Source organism: Rhyacophila brunnea, unplaced genomic scaffold (genome assembly GCF_057557595.1).
Source record: "Rhyacophila brunnea isolate RB1 unplaced genomic scaffold, BYU_Rbru_1.0 scaffold_16, whole genome shotgun sequence".
In the NCBI taxonomy this organism is placed as follows: Eukaryota; Metazoa; Arthropoda; class Insecta; order Trichoptera; family Rhyacophilidae; genus Rhyacophila; species Rhyacophila brunnea.
Genome location: NW_028232816.1, coordinates 4,499,802 through 4,524,979, shown reverse-complemented (window position 1 = coordinate 4,524,979; position 25,178 = coordinate 4,499,802). Strand labels below are relative to the sequence as shown.

The 25,178-nt window shown below is 34.4% G+C and overlaps 1 protein-coding gene across 3 annotated transcripts in view; it reads left to right on the top strand.

The window, feature by feature from the left end:
* The window catches only part of LOC147074235 (uncharacterized), a 93,800-nt gene that overhangs the window by 64,640 nt on the left and 3,982 nt on the right, over positions 1 to 25,178 (top strand). For 2 of the 3 annotated variants that reach the window (XM_085944050.1, XM_085944049.1), the window contains exons 2-8: positions 13,939 to 14,433; positions 15,861 to 15,997; positions 16,818 to 17,039; positions 18,381 to 18,575; positions 18,856 to 18,978; positions 20,298 to 20,534; positions 23,101 to 23,143. In XM_085944050.1, coding sequence (XP_085800176.1) covers positions 14,079 to 14,433; positions 15,861 to 15,997; positions 16,818 to 17,039; positions 18,381 to 18,575; positions 18,856 to 18,978; positions 20,298 to 20,534; positions 23,101 to 23,143 — 1,312 coding nt within the window. In that variant the 5' untranslated portion in view covers positions 13,939 to 14,078. The remainder of the gene's footprint in view (positions 1 to 13,938; positions 14,434 to 15,860; positions 15,998 to 16,817; positions 17,040 to 18,380; positions 18,576 to 18,855; positions 18,979 to 20,297; positions 20,535 to 23,100; positions 23,144 to 25,178) is intronic. The other variant, XM_085944051.1, reaches the window with a different exon arrangement.

The window sequence follows — 25,178 nt, the reverse complement described above, 5'->3', positions numbered from 1 at the left end:
ATAATAAAGTAATTAATAGAATTATATTCAAGAAATTAAAATTGCTTCTATAATTTGAGTAATAATATAAGCATTGAGTAATTAAGTTGAAAATAATAATAGATCAATGAATGATTTAATAGATTGATTTCGAATAATATTAAGTTATTGAAAAAAAGATGAACCTTTAATAGTTGGCAAAAGTTATAAAGTGCACAAAGCAAAAAATATAAATTCTCAATCGTATATGCCTTGGTTTTTGGCAAGTATACATAATAAAAAATAATAAATACAATAAATTCACCAACCTGGTTCGAACAAATAACATAATAATAATTAATAATCAATGAGTGCCAGTTTGGTTTTGCGTGAGGGCGAGTCTATCGGAAAGTAATAAATACTGTGCGTCAAGCACCGTCCGAACATTTAAAAAGAACATTACTAAAATATACTACTCTCAGATGTCTAATCTGAATAAAAATAACAGCGTGGCTAACAACCAACAGCTGTGATGTGGATTCTCTGTTAAGCCTGTAGGAAACAAATGACGTGTGATGGTATTCCAAGCCATGATCCGGATCCCAAGCAGCGCTCCCACAAATAAAATAACGCGAACAAGGAGGAAACTAAGCTAGAAAAGAATTCCTAGTACAAAATGTAAAGTTAAAATTAATCGATGACTTTAGTATACTAATTTAAGATCTACGATTGCGTTGCGAGGTATTCGTCCAGCCCTGGATACGCGATTCTTACTTCAAGACTACGCTAGAACTAAACTGGCCAAACTTAATACTAGATAAAATTACCACACCGCGGACCCCGAGATCAACTCAACCTCGCAAAGCAAGAGACCCCTCATCCGATGCCCAATCTCCCTTGGTTCTCGGTGTCTCCAACCCAAGGACGAGAGAGCCCAAGGCGGAAACCCAAAAGAGGCGTGGCCCGGATGCATAAGAAAACATGAAGCTAAAAGAACGCCGCGCGAAAGCAAACAACGGCAAGGAACCCATGATCACATCGGAAGCTAAATGTAATTAAAAGAACAACATGGTTCGCAACTGGTCCGACATTCAAGTTGGAGCTGCACAAAAATAAAAAAAATGAAAGGCTAAAGAGATCGTATAATAACGTCCACTTTCTTCCCTCAAGGAATTTCGATAAGTAGGTTGATTTCCTTCATACAGTCCAGGCCGCTGCACAACATCATCAGTGTTGACAGACGATCGCTTCTATTATTCGCATCACGCCTGCCAACTCACCATCACCATAAACATCAGAGTGCGGTGGAATCCACACAATCAGCGGCAGATTCCAACGCCAAAAAGAGAGGGGACTAACGGGACCGTCTTCAGCACCGATAGTTCAACCCAAATACCAAGAGGGTTGACTGCTAGAGAAAAAAATCAGACGCGTCCGAGGAACATCTTCAGTACCCCGGATCACTAAAACACACCGGACAGTAGTGAGACACCTTCAGTTCCCACGACTTCCAAGGAGCTAGCAGCCAACAAATAATAATAAAATCTCCCCGCAGCCTGTACCGACAAAGATACATTGACAGAACAAGTATAACCAATCACTACAATCAATAAAAAAAAATATATAATAAAAATAGCAAACAAAACCGTCACGCAAAATCAAGTACAAAGGCAACTGGTATAAATAAAGATCACATGATCCCCAGCGCGATGTACTTAATTAGACAATTGTAGGTAATTTTAAATATAGGTGTTTTATCACTAGGTAGCTAAACTGACAGGCCCTTCCAAACGCCAAGACAGCGGTTGCGTCTTCCGGGAACACCATAACTCTCATCCTGGCACTATGGTGGATTTTAGAACTATGCTTGTTTACCAAAAGTTGGTCCAGATGCTGTTTGTGTGGTATGAATTGAGTAGGCCTCCTTCCCGAAAGGTCTGCAACCACCACCTTTGCGATGGACGTTCACCGGAACAAGGGTGTATTGCCATGTGCAGGAAAGAAGTCAGTAGCTGAAATAGTTTACCATAGGTGAGTAAAAATTCACAAAGAAATTGAAATAAAGAAATATAGAATTTTATAATAGAAAATATTACTCAATGACATAATATATATATAAAATTTGCGATAATTAATTCGATAAAAAGAAAATCAATCCAAAAAAGAAGCTTGTAAAAGAGCAAAAATAATAATTATAATTTATAAATATCTGAGGTGTGTAATAGACAAAAGACAAAACAGTAAAAAATTCCTTCACAAAAAAATTGAATATTAATAAATAGGCATTATTAAAATGCGGCCCTGACAAAATTCAAAATAATTTGTTGAGTGTGACTAGCACGGAAACACACCTTTCCATAATAATAAAAGAAAAAATATTTGACAGAGTGTGTGTCATAATGAATGAAGGTTTGACAACTCCTAAAAGTTTCAAACATAGTTGATAATAAATTAAAATATCAGCATTTTTAAAGAAAAATTTGCCCATTGAAATAAGCATGGTGAACAAGCAAAAAAAATAATCAATTATTAAATTCAAGTTAAATTGAAAGAAAAAATAATTTAGTTAGTTCAAATGTAAATGTAATTAAATATCCATTCAAGATTGTATTTGAAAGAAAAATATTTTAATACTCAAAGAAAAATTTAATTATATCATTTAACAACTATACATGAATGGAAATATTTTACCAAATTCAAAATTAACATGTATGCAACACGTATATAGAAAATTCTTAAATAATAATTTTTTTTTATTTATCCAAAAAAAATTGCAAAATCAAAAAGAATGTAATTAATAATTTAAGTGAAAGTAAATTGAATGTTTATGAATAATAAATAGCTGATTGCTAGGATTTGAAAAGAGAAAAAAAGAATTTAAAGATATTAATTAATGTTAGCTTATATGCTTTTTTAAAAAATTAGGAGAGGACGGAAAGTTGCATATAGTTGAGTGAAAGCATCTAGAATGAAATCAAAAAGCTTTAAAAAAAATATGTCTTTAAATTAGAAAGGATTGACAGGAGAGAAAAAATTAAATTGATTCAAAAAAATATGTAGACGGAAGTTTTATATAGGAATTAAGAAGGAAAATTTTATTAAAAATATTCACCTGTAAAAATAATTATTTATGTATAATAAATAATCATTCTTACGAAAGAACAGAATCTTGAAATTAAATATTTCAAATAAATTCTATGAAGGTGTCATCTAGCGACCGCAAATGTAAGCGCGCTTGACGTTTAACGTAAACAGAAATCAATTTGAAATATGAATATTGAATAGGAATTAAAAATGACTAAATTTATTTCAATGAACGAAAGATTACTTCAATTTTATCAATAATGAACGCGAGATGAATAATTTCAATTGTCTACATTATAAAAAGAACAGATTTGAAAAACTAATATCGAACTGTCAAACTAGTAAAAAAAACAATGTAAAAACATATTATCCGAAATAAATGTAATCTACCGTCGCAAATAATTAATTGTAATAGCAAAATAAAATGAATAGAAAGTTAATAATTAAGAAGAAATGAATTCAGAATAATTTAGTGTCAAATTTTAACAAGAATGTAAATATATCACTCAAATAATCGATGACGGCTCGACTGTCGACTAAATAGTGGAATAACCCGATAATGATTTTATTCGAGATATAGAAATTATTAATTATTCACAATATAGAAATGGAACGAAAAGACCTTTTGTAAAATCCATTCCATAATAAGGTTCATCCTGCTGTCCAATTGATTTGGTGTTACATCCACTTAGTATGTTTCAATCCAATGGTTCTATCAAATTTGAGGTTAATAACTCTTGTCATCCAGTAGGTATATAAATGTTCATGTCGATCTCGTCCAAGTTTGACATCCTTCCTTCTCCTTTGGAACTTTATTAAATCACTTATAGCACCATACTAAACATTAAACAAACTTTTTGCTGAAACAATCAATGGTTAACACAAATTCCGATGCCCAAATATTGACATTTCGATACCAATAATGTGGGTATCACATAAATTATAGAAGAAATACGTATTGATGATAAATGTGCAAATTGTATTTCAAAATTAGGTGTAAACCATATAAAACACTCTTAATATTAATTTGAGAAGGAATAATTGTAGCTTACAACACAAAATTAAATAAATTCCACAAGGACAATAATGAAATTGGCGTGACGTATTGATCTATCATTTAGATCCGTCCTCCGCGTACCGCATGGACTAGTCTCACGTCTGTTGCATGTACCGCGTAAGTCAATAAAAGACTATATAAATATATGAAAAATATAACACACATAGTTACGACCACCGAACCAGAAAAATTTAAAAAAAATATTACGCAAATAATACGTTTTAATTTGTCATTAATTAATTTACAAGTTATAAGAAATAGAATAATTATCAAAGTGCGTCTAAAATCACGCCCGATACGGATTCGTTTGCAACTCCACGACGGTAAACCAAAAAATTCCAAAAGTGAGCCGGCAAAAATCAGTGTAATTAGAACTAATGACTCTGAAAACAAAATACCGTTACGGTAACAATTATTGTATGAAATCGTGATTAGCAAAATTTAAAGTTTTATTATCGGAACAAATTAAATTTAGAGAAAATAGAACGAAATAACGAACGAGTTCATAATCCGAAACAAATAACTGTAGTGTTTAAGAGGTAAGTCATCGTGTTTTGGAAAAGAAATATTCAAAAAGAAACACGATGCTTGTTGGGTGCCAATGTCATGGAAATTTTGACATGGGGGTTAAGGAATAGGTATGGGATGGGGATATAGGATAGGGATAGGATAGGGATATGTTGGGGATAAGCATGAGACTCGGGGAAATAGGATGCAGGGTCGTGGATGGTTTGACTTATTACCTCTAAGACCTCAGTTACCTGTCCGGTTACTTCGCTCATTCGTGTAGGTTCCTAGATTAATAAAAGGCATAATGAATATGGAATAAATATAAATATCTCGGATTTGAGCGCCACTCTATGATGATGCATAGAGACAATAGTGAAGGATAATTAAATGAAAAGCAAGTAGAGAAATTGCAACAATTGTATATTAATAAATAAGATAACTTGCGGGCTACAGTGTATAAAAATGTATAATTACTTAAGTGAATCACGAGCACCTAATGCGATACAATATTTAAATAAATTAGAACAAAAATCCAAAAGCTAATTCGAAACAAAGACTAGTTCGGTCGGTGGACCGTAACATAAAATAACAATAAATACCGATCACACAAAAGGCTCTCCAGCCTTTTCGCTGCCCTCGATTCCTTCCAGGACGGAATCGAGGAGTGCGTCTTCAAACGTGTGGGGACCGTTGAGTTACTCCGATCTCCTGGCGTGGGGGGGACGTCCTTCAGATGATCATCGTCCACGTCTCCAAAACGTCAGGAAATCGAAAGCCCTGTGCCCAGGGCCCGAGGCTCGGAACTGGCCAAGACGTCTGCTTCCTTCGAACGATCAGGACTGAGAGGGCGACTCCTGCTTCGCCTTTGTGTAAAAAGCCCGCTAGCTCCGATAGCGCCGGAAATAGTGTCACGAACTCCGTACAAACTATCCCGTGCGCAGGCGCGATCCGGTCGTACTTTTGCGTAGTGTTGCCCTCGTAAAGACTTCCTTGACTTAGTGTGTTATGTTATAAAATAACATGACAGCCATTCGGAAGACCCGACCAAAAAGTGAGTGTCATTTTTTTTCCAGATGCTTCGTCCATATAAATGTCATTGGTATTGTAGCACCGCCGCATGGTGAGGTGACGACTCCGTCCGGTGGCGTCACAGGGGCGGGAAGTGTTACTATCTGGCGGCATCCAGAACGGATTTTCATGATTTCATCCATCACCAAGGACTGACGTGTCAGTTCACGAGATCGAGTATTTGCAACGCGGTCGTACCAGTGCAACCCAATATTTTGCGGAGATATCGATTCTCAAAGCCATAAATTCGAAATATTTGAGTCTTGATAACGTCTCACTTACCCAATAAAGTATTTAAAGGTGTCACCATTTTCTCACGTTGTGCTATCATTACTTACTTATATTCAATATTACAGATTTTCGTCGCAATTGCGTTGCAGGTATCGCACAGTGCCGAAGGGTGGAGGTAGGCTGTTAAGATTCGACAAAAATTATGCACACTAAACTTTTTTAGTCATATCTACTTATTTTTTGTTTTCATTGAAATAAGAATACAATTTTCAGATGGTGCTGGTTAGTTTTTAAAATTCACTTAAACCCTGCCTTCACCAAACGATAATATTTTAGGTATGCTATGGACGATCCGACAAAAATAGTGCATAATTTTTCAGCCATACTTACTTATTTGTTTTCGTTGAATTAAGAATACATATTAGTCAATTACAATTGGTGATCGTTAGTTTTTTATTCATAAATTCATTGACGCCCGCGATGACCGAGCAGCTTAATGTGGATATCAGGTTCGAATCCTGGGTCTGACAAATATACATACCTAAATTGTTTTTCAATATGTCAGAATATGGTCTTAATAGCTTGTTGAGCAAGTGGCTAACATCCGTTTCTCTTAAAAACAAAAATCTGTTAATACAAACCTCTACTCTGTGGAGACCCATACGATCTTATTAGATCGGACATGGTCAAAAAAAATCATTAAGCCCTGCTTAAACCATACCATAATCGATGAAAAATATTGTTCTATCTATAAAATATCTAAAATTATGAATGGTTTACTGGCATAATAAGAGATATTTTATAGATAAACGAATATTTTTTGACCATTATCGACTATGGTTTAGATTAGGCAAGGTTTAATTGAATTTTAAAAACTAACAAACACTATCTACACATTGTAGTCTTTGTTTGTTGTGACAAAGTTTAGTGTGCACTTTATGTGAGATCTTAGCAGCTTACCTACACCCTTCGCCACTGTTATCACATCTAGACAATTCTTCCATTTAACTTATTTTTAAGAGTCAATATAGACGCTAAAAATAATACATTTACTTACTGTTTTTACCTCTATTGCAAAGTACGAGTATAATAAGATTGTTTATGGCTAGTAGATAAATAACATCGAAGCAAGGAAATGTCCTTACTTTCATATACCTACAAACCGCACGTCGACAATTGGATTTTTTGTATCGATTTTTGCACTAATAAAAGATTTAGCCTTACCTACTAAAATAATTCGATTTATGGAGATACATTAAACCTAGCAGACACCATTGGTTGACAACTACAATTATTTGAAGTCCGAAATGGAATATGAATAATTACAAGATAAAAAGAACTTTTTACATACCACGTTTTTAAATTTTCTGTTGAATTATATAAACTCGACAATTCTATGTATTAATAATTTAGGACAAATGAGGCAATTGTCGACAAATCATTTTTTTGCTATTTTGCAACAAATATAGAATACTGAAATGTCATTTTGATTTCTATAGTAACGCACGTATATATTAATAATTTAGTTGCTAGGACCATCCCCTTAGCAACCAATAATAATGGATTGGATTACAGATTTCTTCCGAAATAACTTTTCATACAAAACAGAATTAACTGAAAATGAATTCAATTCTACTTAAAGATGGTTAAAAGTATTAAAAGAATGCATTGGCATCGTGTTCTGATATATTCTAAATGTTTCAAATGTCTAGCTAGTTGGGAAGTTAGTTAAAAATCGATTGCAAGATTTGTACTGGATAAACAACCACCGGACAAACAAGAAGACGAGCTAAGAAAAACGTGGTAAAAATGTGTATAATAACTGATGACACGTGTTGCGTTGATATCGGATTGGATCGGACAGTTGACATTCAAAAGGACGATCAGTGGGTATATTCTATACACAAGGCGGCTATCAACGGCAGTGGCGAAGGGTGGGGGTAGGCTGTTAAGACCCGACATAAATAGTCCACAATAAACTTTGTCAGCCATGCATATTTGTTTTCATTTAACTAAGTCTACAATTTAAAAATGATGTTGGTTAGTTTAAAAAAAAAACCCCCTGCCGAAACCAAACCATAATAGTTTTGGTATATTTTGGGTGATACGACAACATTGTGCACACTTTTTCATTCATACTTAGGTACTTCACATATTGTTGGTTATTTTTTTTAAATTCATTAATAATATTATTCTCTCTATAAAATATCCACTTATGTATGACTTAATTGCATAATTATTATACATTATATGTTATAGAACGAGTATTTTTGTCTAGTATCTATTAATACTTTGGACGCTGAAGACGCACCTGGCGCGTAATGATCAGGCGGCCGATCGATGTAATTAACATGCATTTTAAAGATGGTAATTAAAAAATCATTATCTAGTCAGCAGCGAATGAGTCAATTATGGTTGTGGTTTTCGCAGGGTTTAATTGAATTATGACGGCTTAATCAACAGTCGAAAATCTGTTGGTGTGTAAAATAAACATAAACATCGTGTTTGGGAAAAAAATAAAATAACAAGCCGTTCTTTTAAAACGTTCACACCAGCAAAAAAAATATTGTAACATTTTATTTTGTTTTTCAAACTAGTACTGTCAATTTATTTTCTGGGCATGCATGGTACATATTATTATCTTGGCCCGCTGGCCGCCGGTTTGCCACCTGAGACATAAATAGACAATGATATCGGGACCTTGATACAGCGTGATTCATAGATATAACTTTTAGGATCGTGACTGCTTCGACAAATTCGTTTTGTCCATGCAATCTCTCTCTGCGTTGGCTTTTTACCATGTTTGTTATGTTGCCTTTTAGGTAAAAAAAAAAACTCTAATTTATTCGAAAAGTATGCTAATATTTAGTCCGTAGTTAGATTATCAGGCATTTCCTACTGTCAATCACAGAAGCGCACATGGAAAATGGTTTGCGGGGGGGGGGGTACATTTTGATAAAAAATATCCATAATAATTGACTATTGATTTTTAAGGCGGATGAGGGGGCGGAGTTAATGCATCTAGCAGATGTCACTGATGAACTCTCGTACTTTTCCGGGTACATTCCCCTTACCCAGACACTCTTCACTTTAATATTCTAGCGATAATCGCCGCTGTCGCATCCACAAGTGCTTATCGTATGCGCGTTGTTTAACTGTAATAATTATCCAGATCTTTATTGTCCTTTTGTGTCGTCCGCGCAGTCTTATATTTTATCGCATCGAAATATTAAACCAAACATTGGATGCCCCAGTTAGTTGCACCGATTGGTGAGTGCTACGGGTCTTCCAAAGGTCTCAGGGCCTTGCGTGTTCTAGAATGCCGGGAGGATTGGGGCCAACCCATTGAGAATGCTGTTCGACAGCCAAATCATCCAGGGTACGATCCTCAGTCATGTGCCCTAAGGAAGACTTCATTTAGTGCTAACACCGCGACTGGCGCGTTTGGAGTCGTTGGCCATTAGATATATAATTAACGTGTTATTTAAATGCGGTAATTAACAGGTTAGCAGTGAAGCTGTGCCTAAGTCAAAATGCTATTTTTCTTTAACCTCGTGTGGTCTAGTTAAAACATGATAATCTTAGATTTATGTGTCCATAGAATCAAAATAAATTATAGCTATCCATTGTTCGAATAATGTAGTTATCGCTAACTGCCCTAACCAATTCCATATTCCTTGATTTAATACACAGAAACCGATAGTCAATAATAACGCAATTTGATAAGCATTAAATTTCATGTAGAACTTACTAGTTTTAATTGTCGCAATTAGATAGGAGGCTCGTAGCATAATTGGTCAATTAACTAATGCACAGTGGCGCGATGCCAGTGGTTATACGGTTTCAAATTCCGTCGAGCATCGTTTTTTTTTCAAATATGATTTTGTCTAGTGGTTATATATCTGAGGTGTTTTCACGTTATGTATGTTCATAAGTATATTTGATTAATGCAGATTTAAGGTCGGTCAATTGGTTGAAACCTAGGGGCGGCAGGCTATATGAAAGTATGGTGAAGCAGGCTGGTTTGGTGAAAAGTATGGTGGGCGGGCTGGTAATCAAGTTGCGGCAAAATTTCCACGTTGACATTATATTATATGGGTACGTTATAATGACCAAAGTAAATCCTTCGCGATCCCCTGATTTTTTTTGTCGCCTCGCTATTTCTCGTAAGTTGCCAGCTATTGTTGGCCTGCTTCATTCAGTTGTATGAGAAAGGCGATTCCTTGTCCCTCTTTTTATTTAATACATCTATGGTCGAAACTGAGTTTTAAAATTGGGTCGGCAGATCACAAGTTGGAGTCACGTCGGCAGAATGCTTCGACAGCTAATTTTAAGGGTTTCAAGACTTCTATAATTTCTTCAATTTTCATCCAGTCATTTTCATTCCTCAAATCTATTTGTATTTTTTGTATACTTGATTCACAAAAACATAAATCGCTCCAGTATACTTATAAAGCCTATTCTACCTTGTTTTACAGTCTAATATAAGTGAAAGTTCTTTTCCATGTTTGCTTCTAAAATATTTATGTAAATGAGCATAATTCTAAATATCGCCACAAATTTTCTGACTCTATTTACTGTATCACTGTGATCTACCGATAATACGCTCGTAGCATAATTAGTTAATGCACCGTGGTGCGATACCAGTGGTTATCCGCGTTCAAATCCCGTTGAGTACTTTTTTTTTCAAATATGATTTTTGAAGTTATACTTATTTTGGGGCGTTTGGTAGAGAGTGAAATTGAGAGCTGCGCGCGCACACCGTTACGAAAGTGCGCGACAGTATGAAGTTAGCTGCGATTCGGTCAGCTGTATACAAACGCAAGTTTGATAGTATAATTGTTCCGTTGCCTCGGCAACGAATTTATATTTATTATTGTCGGCCATTTGCAATTCCTGACGTAAACATTTACAAACGATTAAACGTCAGAGTGACAGTTGTTACTTTAAAAATAAAAACATCGAGAAATAATTATATAATTTAGTAATATAAGTTAAAGTGTATAGAAATAAACCAACGGCGCTCCAGTAAGCGGCACCTTTTCTTGAGTGTGTAATTTAACAAGATAATTAAGAGCTAGTCGAAGAATTTAGGTTATGACAAGTTTTGTTTTTGTTTTGTTACGCCAAAGAAATATTACTTCTAACGCGCGTACACACACCGATTTTTTCTAGTGGGTATAATTAATATCTGAGGTGTTTTCGAGTTATGTATGTTCAATAGGTAATATCTTTTTCAGGATTATTATTCCATAATATTATTTTTGCAGTGGCTATCACTGTTGAAATTTCGTTTTCATAGTTGAAGGTACACACGCACACTACTTTACACCGGTGTAATGGTTCTCAAACTGCGATCAGATTGTTTCGGTTAGTTTACGAGACGTGCCGCGCGTGTCAATTTTTTATTTGTTCTGTTTTTTCGACTTGTTACCCTCTAACTTCACTCGATTACTTATTTACAAACTCGCTCGCCAAGTTTTATACACCCGATACATTGGCATCAGGCGCCCACGCAAGGGGGTGGTGGCGAAGGGTGGAGGTAGGCTATTGAGATTCGCCATACATAGTGTACACTAAACTTTGTCAGTATCAGTCAGTAAACGTATTCGTTTTCATTGAATCAAAACTACAATGCGATGCGTGATTAACACAAAAACCTATCTACAAAAAGTCGATTTTTCGGTAACCGGACAAAACAGAAAATGACAAAACAGAACAGCCAGGGGAAAAATGAAACATTAATTTTTGTGGAATCTATTTAGGTTAGGTTAGCTTAAGTTAGGTCATTATTTCGTTGTACCTAGTCACCCGATCATTTTGAACATGTTATATTGATTAAGATGAGATATCCTAAGCTTGCCGGCAACACCGAGTTAAGTCCCGTTTATTTGAGGCTTTCTAGCGATTAGGAATGCAGAAATTAGGTATATAATTTGATTTATTATGGCGTAATGAAAATCTGTGCTATTAAAAATCTATCAACATAATAGAGATAGGACAATTTCAATATTAAATTTATATTTTTCCTGAAAGGTAATAGTTATATTTATCGTTGTTCTGTTTTGTCATGGAACCGATTTTCAGGAGAGGCAAAACAAGGTTTTTTTGGTTCAAGTTTTTTTTTTAACAAAACTACGAAAGATGAAATTTCTCTTTTAAATAAATTAAAAAAACAAATTTTGATATCTATATTTAAAAAAAATACTGTTTTAAAAAAAGTCGACCCACTTACGCTGTTGTGTTACCAATAAATTTTCAAATTATCTTTGCAGTTTGTTATTACCTAATACAAAAACGTATCAACAAATTGGCAAATTTTAATGAGTGGAGAAAATAAGTTTTTTTCAAGATTAGACTTTTTAGCAAAACACAAGTGTATATAATATATACTTCTATTCGTTCATTATATATTATAATATAAATAATATTGTATATGTAGTGTAATAATTTAGAATTTTTTAAAGTCATTTTCGCAGCGTTGAAATATAAAAATACAACCTTGTATTACTGAAGGATTTATAAATATTATCATTCACCAGTTATTATGCTAATAATATTTATATACCTAATACAATAGCATTGTTTGAATTGCAAATAAAAACTTGGCTTTCCTTCTGTTTATCTCAATTGCGTCCACTCGTGTCCAATTGAAATTATTCGCTACACGTATTAACATAACTATAATAATCCTATGGTTAGGCATGTCCAAATAGGCTGTGATCTGCTGACTGTATTATCAAAACTGGCAGTGACCAACCACACTCCCACAAATGTCATTCATCAACTTTATGAAATACCTATATATTTTACATTTTAAAGAAAGAAATTATACATATTTGTTGACTTGTGAAGATTTTACGAAAGTAGAAATTTCCGATTTTGTTTACAGCCTTCAATCACTAACGCAGTTCAATCAACACATTCGTAAAAATACCACATTAATCAAACAAAGACAAGGAACCCTTTTTTATAGCGACGGAGCATAAATACGTCAAAATGAAGCTGACGAATATTTAACTAAGGCTTATGATTAAACCAGTTGCAACTAATCAATAAATATATAAATTTAGAGAAGGCACATACTGTAACAACGTTGCCAGATAATTATTTTACCATATCGGGATTTTTACCGTTTGAAATTTAAAAAAAATGGGATTTAGGAGAAAAAAGCGGGACGACCTAAATAACGCATAGTTTAATATTTCTAATGTTTATTTCTATAATATCAATCACAAATGACACGACACAAACTACAATATTTTTTCCCGACACAAGCCTATTTGTATTTGGATGAAGATTTTACTTCCTAGAGAGTTTCTTTCTGCTGCTTTTATCAACTCAATAGAACATCTGTTTCTTGCATCTGACTATTTTAAATTCATCTGAGAAAATACCCGTTCGGTATAGCAATTAGATGTTGGTATGCGTAAAATAAATGAAATTACCTTAAATTAAACGTCTTATTCGTATTTCTTGAATAATTATGAATTTAGCTGTCCAGCGGGACAATCTATTTTTGTTTAAAAAAACTGGACTTATTGCAATAATCGGGACGTCTGGCAACGCTGTACTGTATGACTTAAGGTTACTTTTCAATGAAAAACAGTGGATCAATGTGGAAGTCTATTAGTATTTTTTTAATCTTTGCTCTCCCAAAATGGTGCCACTTTTGAAATTAAAAATCAAGGGGCCTGTTTTGGCCAAGCCTCCAAACACAATAGTACACCACCTCACATGCCATGTATTGTCTCCGTAGCAATACAAAAGGTACTACACATAGGTACTTAAGATTCTCAAACGGAATTTGATATTTGGGTGTTACACCATAGATTGCGATTAGTAGAGAATGAATAGATTACACTAACAGTAAAATAGTAACTTATTGCGCAGTGCCATCTATGTTTTTAAATTGTAGCCTGCCACTGCAAAGGTTAATTTTTTTTACAGATAAATAAATTATATTACCCATATACAAAAACCAATAGATTTATCATTTTATTTATCTAAATATCAATTTAATTTTATAGGAAATACATTTAAAATTATAAACTGTGATATAAATTATAAATAATAAGTGAAAGAAGTGAAAATCATGAAACAAACAAGTTCGTTGAATAGTGTCATCTAAAAGAGTTAGTGTCTTAATGTGTAGCTGATAATCCTCAACATGACACTCCAGACTAACGGAAGCCTGGTGACCGGCGTCGCCCCGCCCCGGACCGGCAAGAAGATGCGAAAGCGGCGAGAATTGGATGCCCTCGTCGGCTACGCAGGAGGAGCCGGCGGTAGAAGAGCCGCTCCTCTCTTGGCGGGGTCCAGCGATGAACGGGACGAGTGGGGCGGATCCCTCGGTGGTGGTATGGCCAGGGGGAGGAGGGGGGGCAGGAGCAGCTGTGCCCCCGCAGCCAGAGCTTGCGCCGCTCTACTACTTTGTGCGTGCGCCACAGCAACGGCTACTGTTGTATGGTTGTTTGTGGACGTCCGCGAGCAGATTACAGCGCTCCGGTCGGAGATGGAACTAGGTTGGATTATTGAATAGAATATATTATATCTATTTTTGTATTTACTTTTATACTGTTTTGCTAAAACATACTGTAACTTTTTTTTTCCATATCATGTGAATGTCTTGAATTTGTAATTTGTAAAGTTCATTTCCAGCGGCTGTGCCACCTTTCAACATTATTGGAAGTGGCTTACATCTTCTTGATGTCTCGCTCTCTCCTACACATTTACATATCGACTGTGTTTATGAAAAAAACCGTAACTATATAACTAAATACATGTTCTGTAAAAAGGAAGTAAGCCGCAAATGCCAATTTATTATCTAAATTCAGGTTTTAATTGAGCTTAAATTAAGTTTTAATTTTAAAAAAAAAGCATTTACCCTCAATTTTAATGATTTTCTGTAATAACTTCTTTAATTATTAGTAGATCGAAAAGATATTACACCAAATCATCAATCATCATGCACCCAATGTCTATGCCTATATTTTTTTATTAATATTAAACCAAAACCATTCAAAAAACATTTTTTGCCTCTTGTAAAATTTGTTCTGTGTGGGTTAAGCCCTTTTTCCTAAACACGGTTGATATGTTTTCTCTCATTCATTAGACAGATAATATTGTGGTGTTACTGCCAAAAGTTGGTTAGTCTCGAAATCATGTTATGGAGATAATTACAATTTGAAAGTTTGACATGCTCTCTAAAATCAGGCAAAACGCTAATTTATTTGTGGTTTATTTGCATGTTCTATATATCGTTTGTCCTCGAATTTTTTCTAGCATGCATATTTATGTATAGACACATAATCCATTGTTAACTCTGAATATCTAAACAATTGACTTACCAACTTTTGGCAGCAACCCCACCCCACTGATATTATATTGTATCTAATATCCGGAAGTTTAGTAGTTGAGTGAGTAACTTAGTGATAAAAAACCCTTATCTTGTAAGCAAAAAACATATCCAAGATTCTAGTATGTTTCAGAGGTGAGGTTGAGTTGTCTATTTGTATTGATGATTTATTAGTAGCAGTTACAGAGAATGATATTGTATAAAATGCGGTGCTGTATTATGAATGAGTTAAGAGTAATTGAACCGTACTTCCTCACACAACATAGCAAAGAACCATTCATCATTATTTGAATTTGATGACTAGCTTGTCACAAAATTTTATTGATTTTGTTTGGTTTTTTATGAAATTATTGTGTACGCAGCAGGAAGTATAGGTATAATATTATACAAATTGTAAAATTGGACTGGGTCATGCACATAATTATAACATCATTATAAAACCCAATTTAATTACAAATTATATCTGCTTGTAACACTTTGAACTGGACATATAATGACTATGAAAGTTTAGATATTTATTGTCCATTACTGAATCCATGATTCGTTGGTTTAAATGAGCACTTTCTTACGAATGTCTTTTTTTTTCTTCTACAGTATCGATGGGTAGCCAAGGAGTTGGAGACGCACTGCAGAGATGTCACTCGGTAGCACGAGAGCTTCAGCACAATCATACAGAGATGGCAGCCAGACTCGATAAGCTAATTTTAAGAGCTGATAATCTTACATCGCAGGTAAAAAAAATAATTATTCTTATTTAAAAGTTAACGTAATGCTTCCAGCGATTGAATACGAAAGCTGTAATTTCATACATTAGTATTTTCGGATTCTCGTAGAAGGACGAGAACCAATTTAGAGGTAACAGGTGTAGAGATAAAAAGAGACTGTTGGAGGTTGCTCAGATGAATGGAGGAGCGAGAGATTATTGCTGCATAACGGTATACAGTTGGTACAAGAGTAAACGATACAGGAGAGATGTTAGCGGTCCGAGGCTTGGTGGAAGTGATGTGTGAGTCCCCGGCACGGTGAGAGCATGTTTCCAGGCGAGGCGCGTCAAGAGACTGCTCTGGTCCGAGGCTCGGTGGAAGTGAGTACTGTGCGGTGTGATACTGAGACTGAATCCTAGATCTCACTGAAGTACTGGACGGACTGAGACTGAGATAACCCATCAACTATGTCTCGCTATTTATATACATGAATATTCGTTAAATTGTGAGAGCCATTGTTGATGTAGTATCCTATTGGGAAATCTGCTGACTGCCGCATCATTGCAACTTTGAGGCATTTCAATGACAAAGCCCGAGGTAGTCAACCCTATCGAAGTATATCACACCTGTAGAATATGCTGATACCAGATGCCGCAATTGTACGATAGTTGAATGATTCACTAATTCTTGCATTGTTGTATCATTTTTTTGTCGTATCGTCAAATCGAGCTTCAGTATTGTGACCACACCAAAGATATTTTTATTAATAAAAATAATCACAAAATAATTAAGTTTAAAGGCAGTTTTTACTAAACACAGGATGTGACAATATTATTGATTGTTTCAGGTGGCAACAATGCAAATAGGTCTTGCCAGCGTGAAAGAACAGCTGGCTAGTACTCCTGAATTAGTCAGCATGCCCCAGCAGTTGTCAGCGCTGGGAGCAAGTGTCGCCAGGTTCGGATCACAAATCAAAGATTTGGACTCCACAGTGACGGCTTTGAGAGCGCAGTCGGCCGCCGTATCGGATGGCCAGGCCTTGCTCCATCACAATGTCACAGAATTAAAGGTAAGAAAATGTTGTCAGTTGATTATGATTTTTGACTATGGGTATTTCATAATCTAATGGAACCTTCTAATCATCAGTTAGACCAGTATTTCCTTTGTAATACTCCAAAGCAGTAACTAAAATTAATCTATAGTGGTGTCAAATATATTGTACACAATTATTTCAATCAAAGATATTGAAGAAAAACCTTCTTGGATGAAGGTGTACCTTTTATGGTTACATGTAAATTATACGTAAAACATTTCACTGTGGCACAGTTCGCCGTGAGCTTTCTTATCGGAAAGAGATGACTGAATACTATACGGTCTCCAATTTTATTAGATTCAATATGAACATTAATTCAAATTTCATAGCTGATTTTGGCAAATTCATGAATTCAAGAATGAAAACCTAACCTAACCTAACTTAACAAATAATCCAGTATGTCAGTTATTTTGAAAATTTGTTTGCTGCTGGTTTCCTGTAAACTATAGGTGTAAACCGACAAGAACCGTGTTTTATTTAGACATGAATTTTATGTCAGTACTATACGACCCACAGAGGTTGGACGAACTTTAATATACGGCCATATATTTCCGATACAACATTTCACGGTAAAGTGTGATGCAGCGAACTGCATACGTGCAAGTTTCCGGATACGACTTTTTATATGATATGAAAATTACTTTTATAGTGTTAATTGTCAATTCATGGTGGAACTGCATTGTATTATTTGATTAATTATTAATTGTAATTAAATTAAACACATTTTTTTTAGTACTTATTCCACTTTTTAGTGTCCCCTTGAAGAGGACGATACCGGTACAAAAATTTAATTAAAAAGTTGAAGTGAGAAGTACTAAAAAAATGTGTTTTATTTAATTACAAATAATTAATCAAATAATATGAAAATTAAGCTGATACTGAGGGTAATAAGCTGCAAATCATTTCACATTGCAGATACAGTTGTAGTAAACTTCAATTCCAAAAACAATTAAATATGCTGATATTGCAGATAAACTTTAAAACTTGGATTTGTTATGAATGGATTGTTTTATTAATAATTAACATACGTTGACCATTTTGAACCCGGAATAATATTGTCAGTTAGTATCGAAACCAAAACTTTCACATTGAGACGCAAATGTAGCATGTAATAGGAAGGATACAATGCGTCAATTATTGTACATAGATAGGCAACGCAATGCACTGAATTAAATAATGTAAATATTTTGAATATTTAGATGAACAATCACAAAAAATTGTATATTATGGCATTCTTAGATAGATAGCGCCTCACCTCATAAATAAGTTATTCCTTAGCGTCCTTGATCTAATATATTTTAAAATATCTTCCTTCAGGTTGAACTAGATCAGGTCCGAAACAAGAGCATGTCTGACAACGAGCAGAGCAATGGCAAGCAGCTCGCAGTACTCCTGAAGCAGCAGACGGACCTGCAAGGATCCATCAGCCAACTGTCCACTAACCTCACTCTCATCAATGAGACCCTCGGCACCAAGATCAACTGGGCCACGCAAGACTTCCAAAGAGATCATGTATGCTTTTAGAAAATTCCTAGCTCCATTTTTTAAATCATTATTTGTAAATTATTCATTGACTATGAAGTACATTAATTTTCTATTGTATCAAAGCAAATCTCATTATCTTCTTATAACAACAGAATTATGTTAATTGAAAATGTTCAACAAAATGAGAAAGAATGACATTTGGAAAACACTTAAGCTACTAAGCTGGGAATCCTCGGAGTTTATCAAATATTTATCAATGGATGTAATCAGTGAACACAGAAAATAAATTATATGTATTTTTTCGCAGCACAAAGTGACGGGACTATTGGAGTCGGTGCAAAATAACTCGGCAGCGCTTAGCAGTTTGCAAACGGCGTGGAAGGAGAGCAACGCCATCATCTCCAGAAACATTACACAACTCACACAGAAGGTACATATAACTAACCCTTTTCAGCAGTCACGAGACACGCGCTTGAATCATCTGTGTGTGTTTCAGCCGTGTCGTCCACATCGAACGAGTTAAGGAACCTCTTCAAGGTGGCCAAGATCCACATCCATCAGAGTATAAAGCCAATATAGTGGCAATATCCTTTCAAGTGCCTTTACGCCAGTGTTCTTCAACCTTTAAACACCCACGGCCCGGTGAACATAGGAGAAATATTTCACGGACCGCTATCAGCCAGAAATAAAAACCATTATAGATAGAATTTTATTTATTAAATCCTATGTTAAAAAATTACAACTTTTAATGTAGTGCGACATCTGCTTCTGCTTCTTTGTAAGAAAATTTGAAAAGCGTGGTTGCAGCATTATTTCTGTGAAACGAAGCGCTACATTAACTTCCATTCGATTTCTCTCTTTGGTTTTATTACTGACAGCTTAAAGTCTTTTCACACAATTAGGAAGTCGAATAAATGACCAAATAATCTGATAGCTTTATAACTCAGACATGGGTATTATTTATCGAGGGATATACAAAATTGAGACAATGATTGCATTTTATGTCTGAGTGACATCAGAAAATACCTCTATCAGCTTTTCTTTCTCACGAGAATCAAGTGTGCATGATTTAATATCTTCCAAAAAGGGATTATTAATCCAGAGGTTAGGTTAGGTGCGCATGATTTAATATCTTCCAATAAGAGATTATTTATCCAGAGGTTGGAGGTTAGAGCCTTTACGTGGATCTTAATTTTCAGAGAAATATTTATTAAAGTTTTCAGCTAACGCTTTGTTGGCTTATGATGTTGAATATGACTGTCTGGTTAATATCAGCAGCGTTCAAAAATTCTCCTAGCATTTCATCTAGTGCGAATTTCCCGAATCGTGTAGCGATATAGTCGGTTGATAGCATGGTGAAAGCTTTCGCGGACCGTTAATAAATTCTTGCGGACCGACGCTGGTCCACGGACCACTGGTTGAAGAACACTGCTTTACGCGACTCAATTATTTCTATCCCTCTTGCTTCGATTCACTGATCACATGGCTAACTTCTGATCCTAATTTTTTTTGAATTTGCTATTGAAAAATTGATTCATATGAGAAGGGAAGTAATTTATTAAAACTAGTCAGCGCTTTGGGACTTTTTTTACTTAGCACTACACCATTGACGTCAACACTGGATATCAAAGGCATCAATTGGATGCGTGCTCTTGCCTTCAGGGTACACGACAATTACTACATACAATAATTATTGAGATCATACTATGAATTCAAGATAAAAAAATCGTTTAATGAAATGTCTCACAGGTTGCGGACAAGTCATCGGAGATCCAACGACAGGCTCTAGAACTGAAACAACTTAAAGAGCAACTGGCCACCGCTCAAGCCAAGCAACTGACTGATCTGCCGATTGCCCAAACACCAACTAACACAAACGTAGTTCCCGGTGCCGTTGAAAAATTGCCTGCCGATGCGCCGTTACCCGCTGCAGATACCAAGAGCATGCACGAGAGAGATTCCGGCAACATTTATGATATACCAAAGGTCAGTCAACAGAACCACTCATAGAAAAATACAGTATGACGATTGTGAGATATAAAATAAAAGAATAAGTGATGATCTTGTAGCAAGCATCATACTTGACGGGTGTGACACACTTTGGTGTTCATGTTTTGTCATCAAAACACGTTTTAGTTGCGATGACCATTTGTCAGCAGATTTCTCAATCATAACCTAGATAGACGATGATTCTTATAATGTATTGAATATTCAGGTGTATATTATATAGCAAAGGATGATGATAGTCACTTCACTCCTAACTCATCACTCGGCACTCGATCATAAAATCTCGGTACATCACAGTCCTTTCGATATAGTCAGTAATACCAGTATACCTGTACCCTCCGTCATAACTTCATCCTTGTCATTTTAACCATTGTATTCTTTTATTATTGTATCGGTAAATAAACTCTCTCCTCGATTTGTCCGAGCAACTCCGAACAGACTTTCTCTCTACACTCCTTATCCCCTCATCATTAAATTATTCAGTAAGTTATGAAAAATACAGTGGAGAGAGCTATTAATAATAATTATAAGAATTAAAAAATTGAAAAACAGATAGAAAATAAAATATACATGGAGAGAAGACAAGCAATATAATATGAAAAAAGTTGAATCAAAAATACTGAGACTAGTGTCGAAAGTATTTGGCGCTCTTGCGGATCCGTCGAAGCTAATTATGCTGCGATTACATTATGATCACGGCACGTGCCGTCACATGCTGGTACAGTGACAAATTTAGTCTATGGTTTCGTCATTCTGCAGAATATTTTGAATGATCACCATCTCTATAAATTCAATTATGGAAAGTGCCAACTCTAATTTTTTTAGTATTTTAAATTATTTTTCATTATTCATGGTAATTTCAATTAATTTTAACTGTTTCTATGTTTGCGTATTTATTATTATTGTATAGATAATATTTTGTACAGAACCCAACCTGCGGACCATAGATAATAGACGTAACCCCAGACATAGATAATAATTTAATAGAAAATCTACAGAGAACTAAAATTAAAACAAAGAGCGCGCGTTGTGACGCGAGTCGAAAAAAGCAGAACATAATAAAAAACTTTCATTGAATCATGCGGTTGCTGGCACCAACGATGCATATACCTAGATTGTTTGGTGTACCTACATAAAATTAGATGAAAGCAATGTAAAATGAATTTTAATTTCTCATTTTTAATATTGTTAAAATTGCGATTTTACGTTTTTGAAAGGACCGACAAATAAAAACGATTGGGAGCAATGCGGTTTTATTTTTTTGGTTGCACTTATGGAGTCACCCTTACAAACAAAAATCGTACATTGCCCACCTTCAGTTTAGGCGAACCTGTGTCATAATAACATCCCATCCACGGTAAAGTTGAGAATCTGCCATTTTCGCGAAAACGACTTTTTGTTGAAAAACAAATCCAAATTTGATTATACACACTGTGGTAAATTAACGAAATTCTATCTCCTGCGGTTACGTAGTTATCGAACCTAACAAATTTGTGAAACTTAAATATATTACGAGTCATTCGAATCAACCTACGCTAAATTTACGAAAAAGTAGATAGGAACATTTACCATGGTGTAAAACTGTAAAATATGAATTAATAATAAAATTGACCTCAGACGACTTGCGAATCTGACATATTCGTACTATAAATACATAAACAGTATGCAAGATATAACACATCAGAGTGATGGCGAATAATTGCGGGGGACAGCAAAAAAATTTAAATTTTTGCTGCATGCTTCTTTATTTAGTAATAAATCACCCAACAGTAAATACGATTGATCACGTATTTTTTGAGACAGGACACACTCACATGGAGTGTGATTCTATCCATTCTAAAATCGAGCAAGAGGCCAAGAACACACCAGTTTATGTCATCAGATGGGTGGACACAAATAATGAGGCTAGCCAGAACGAAGCCATGCCCATTTAGTGTTACTACATACTTCATGATGATTTTTTAAATTTTAACACGTCTCAGGCTCAGTTTGCAACAGACAGAAATCAAAACAACACACGTTTTTATTTGACATACTTCTGGATTTTAAAGCTCTCGGATTGGCTTGGAAAAGCTTTTTATATCCCTGTTTATTTGATTCACACTTTTTATATAATATTTATATTGCAATATTTTGGAGCAGAAGTCAAATTGTAGTACAAACTTGCGAAACTGCACATTACAGTGGTCTGAAAATAATCATACATTTTTAAGTTGCGAATGTGCACAATTCCGGTTCCAGTGAAGTTTTTACATAATTCAACTAAACCATCTAAAAGCACTCCAATATTTATGTGCCTAATCATTTACCAATACTAAATTATTGCCATATACACGTTACAAAAAAACGACAGTTTTTTTGCTCTCCTGAATGAACAATTGACAGATACGCAACTTTATCGTGGAAGGAACGATAATATAAAATCACATCGGTTGAAAACCACTCCATACCAAATCAGGAGTCAACCATATTAACTTACAAAATAATTATGTCTTTGCACAATATGTCAATAAACTAATAAATAATTCTCATCTCTTCTTTTCAGATTCTTCCAAGTTCACCCACTCCCACATCCGAAACAACCAAAGGTGCTTTTTTTTATTTTTAAATAAAATATACCTCACATACTATACGAAACAATCATGAATACAATTAATGATAATAATTATTAATGAATTATCCAAGGGCATCCGGCGATGTACCTCTTGTGGTTTCACACCCTTATTTAGGGGTTGGGAGGGATTATTATCCAGCTGAGTGAAAATGTTAATTAAACGGTTGTTTGGAGTGTCTTGGGAACAATTCCCAAGACTTACTAGCATGCATTTAAGTATGTTCAAAAATACGACAGTAATAATTAGATTATTTGTTGTGTAATTATAATTGGTCAATTTTGAGGCATTAATAGCTGTGGATAAATTATTTATAACTGAGCTGTCAATGCAATATAACTTTCGTCAATTAAATCAATTCGTAAACCTACTAAAATGTCATTTTTCAGTTGTGTCAATTGATATTCTTTCAAAATAAATTACAATAATATCTCATTAAGGGGGGACATGCTCGTCGAAGGTCAAAATTGAGTTTTTATTGTATTTTCCAACCATGATCCTGGACACTCCTTAAACGTTGTAGATGATCTATTTATATAATTTTGAAGCCTTATTATCCTTTATAGTTATTTTAAACATTTGATGACTGCATGAAGTATTTTTGTTACATAAAATAGTATTCTTTTAAACCTCTCGCTCTAATGTTTTAGAATATAGTCATATTTCGGTACAGAACTGTGCAGTGGTGTTAAGATTTTTTACATTTATTAATTTTTAAACGCATTTATAAAACCATTAGTATAATTTATTACGAGATAATTTTTGTAAAATATTCACGATAAAAAATTATTTTGATAATCTCTGTGATCCCAAATTTGACAAGAATTAGGCATTTTATTATTCAAAAAATCGGCAAGATTAACACATTTGAAGATGAATCTAAAGATACTTATTATAAGCTATGTCTTTGACCATTCAAGTGTGATAAAAATCTTATGAATAATGATTGCTTTATAATAATTATTGACCTAAGAATAAGGTAGTGTTTTTTTGAAATACGCCATTTCTTTTGTCATTCCCTAGTGGTTAAGCTACAACATACGGCCGTAGCCATAAAATGACAAACTATAATTAAAGTAGGGAGTAAAATTATGTTAACGCGCGTGTTTGAACATGTACCTAACCGAATTTTTTTTTATTTTTTTAAACGGTACATGTTCAAACACGCGCGTCAATATCATTTTACTCCCTACTTCAATTATAGTTTGTCAATTTATGGCTACGGCCGTATGTTGTAGCTTAACCACTGGGGAATGACAAAAGAAATGGCGTATTTCAAAAAAACACTACCTTATTCTTAGGTCAATAATTATTATAAAGCAATCATTATTCATAAGATGTTTATCACACTTGAATGGTCAAAGACATAGCTTATAATAAATATCTTTAGAATTGTCTTGAAATGTGTTAATCTTGCCGATTTTTTGAATAATAAAATGCCTAATTCTTGTCAAATTTGGGATCACAGAGATTATCAATATAATTTTTTATCGTGAATATTTTACAAAAATTATCTCGTAATAAATTATGCTAATGGTTTTATAAATGCGTTTAAAAATTAATAAATGTAAAAAATCTTAACACCACTGCACAGTTATGTACCGAAATATGACTATATTCTAAAACATTAGAGCGAGAGGTTTAAAAGAATACTATTTTATGTAACAAAAATACTTCATGCAGTCATCAAATGTTTAAAATAACTATAAAGGATAATAAGGCTTCAAAATTATATAAATAGATCATCTACAACGTTTAAGGAGTGTCCAGGATCATGGTTTGAATATACAATAAAAACTCAATTTTGACCTTCGACGAGCATGTTCCCCCTTAATTCAAAACACCCATAATCCGTAGTTTGAAATTATTTTTGACTGCTATAGTTGCGCCTAGATGCAAATTTAATTTCGTTCCGTTTTTAATCGACCGACCTAATTCATAATTCGAAATTTATAAATTTCCATCCATCGAATTTTGAATTAATGAGGTTTCACTGTAGTAACATAATTAC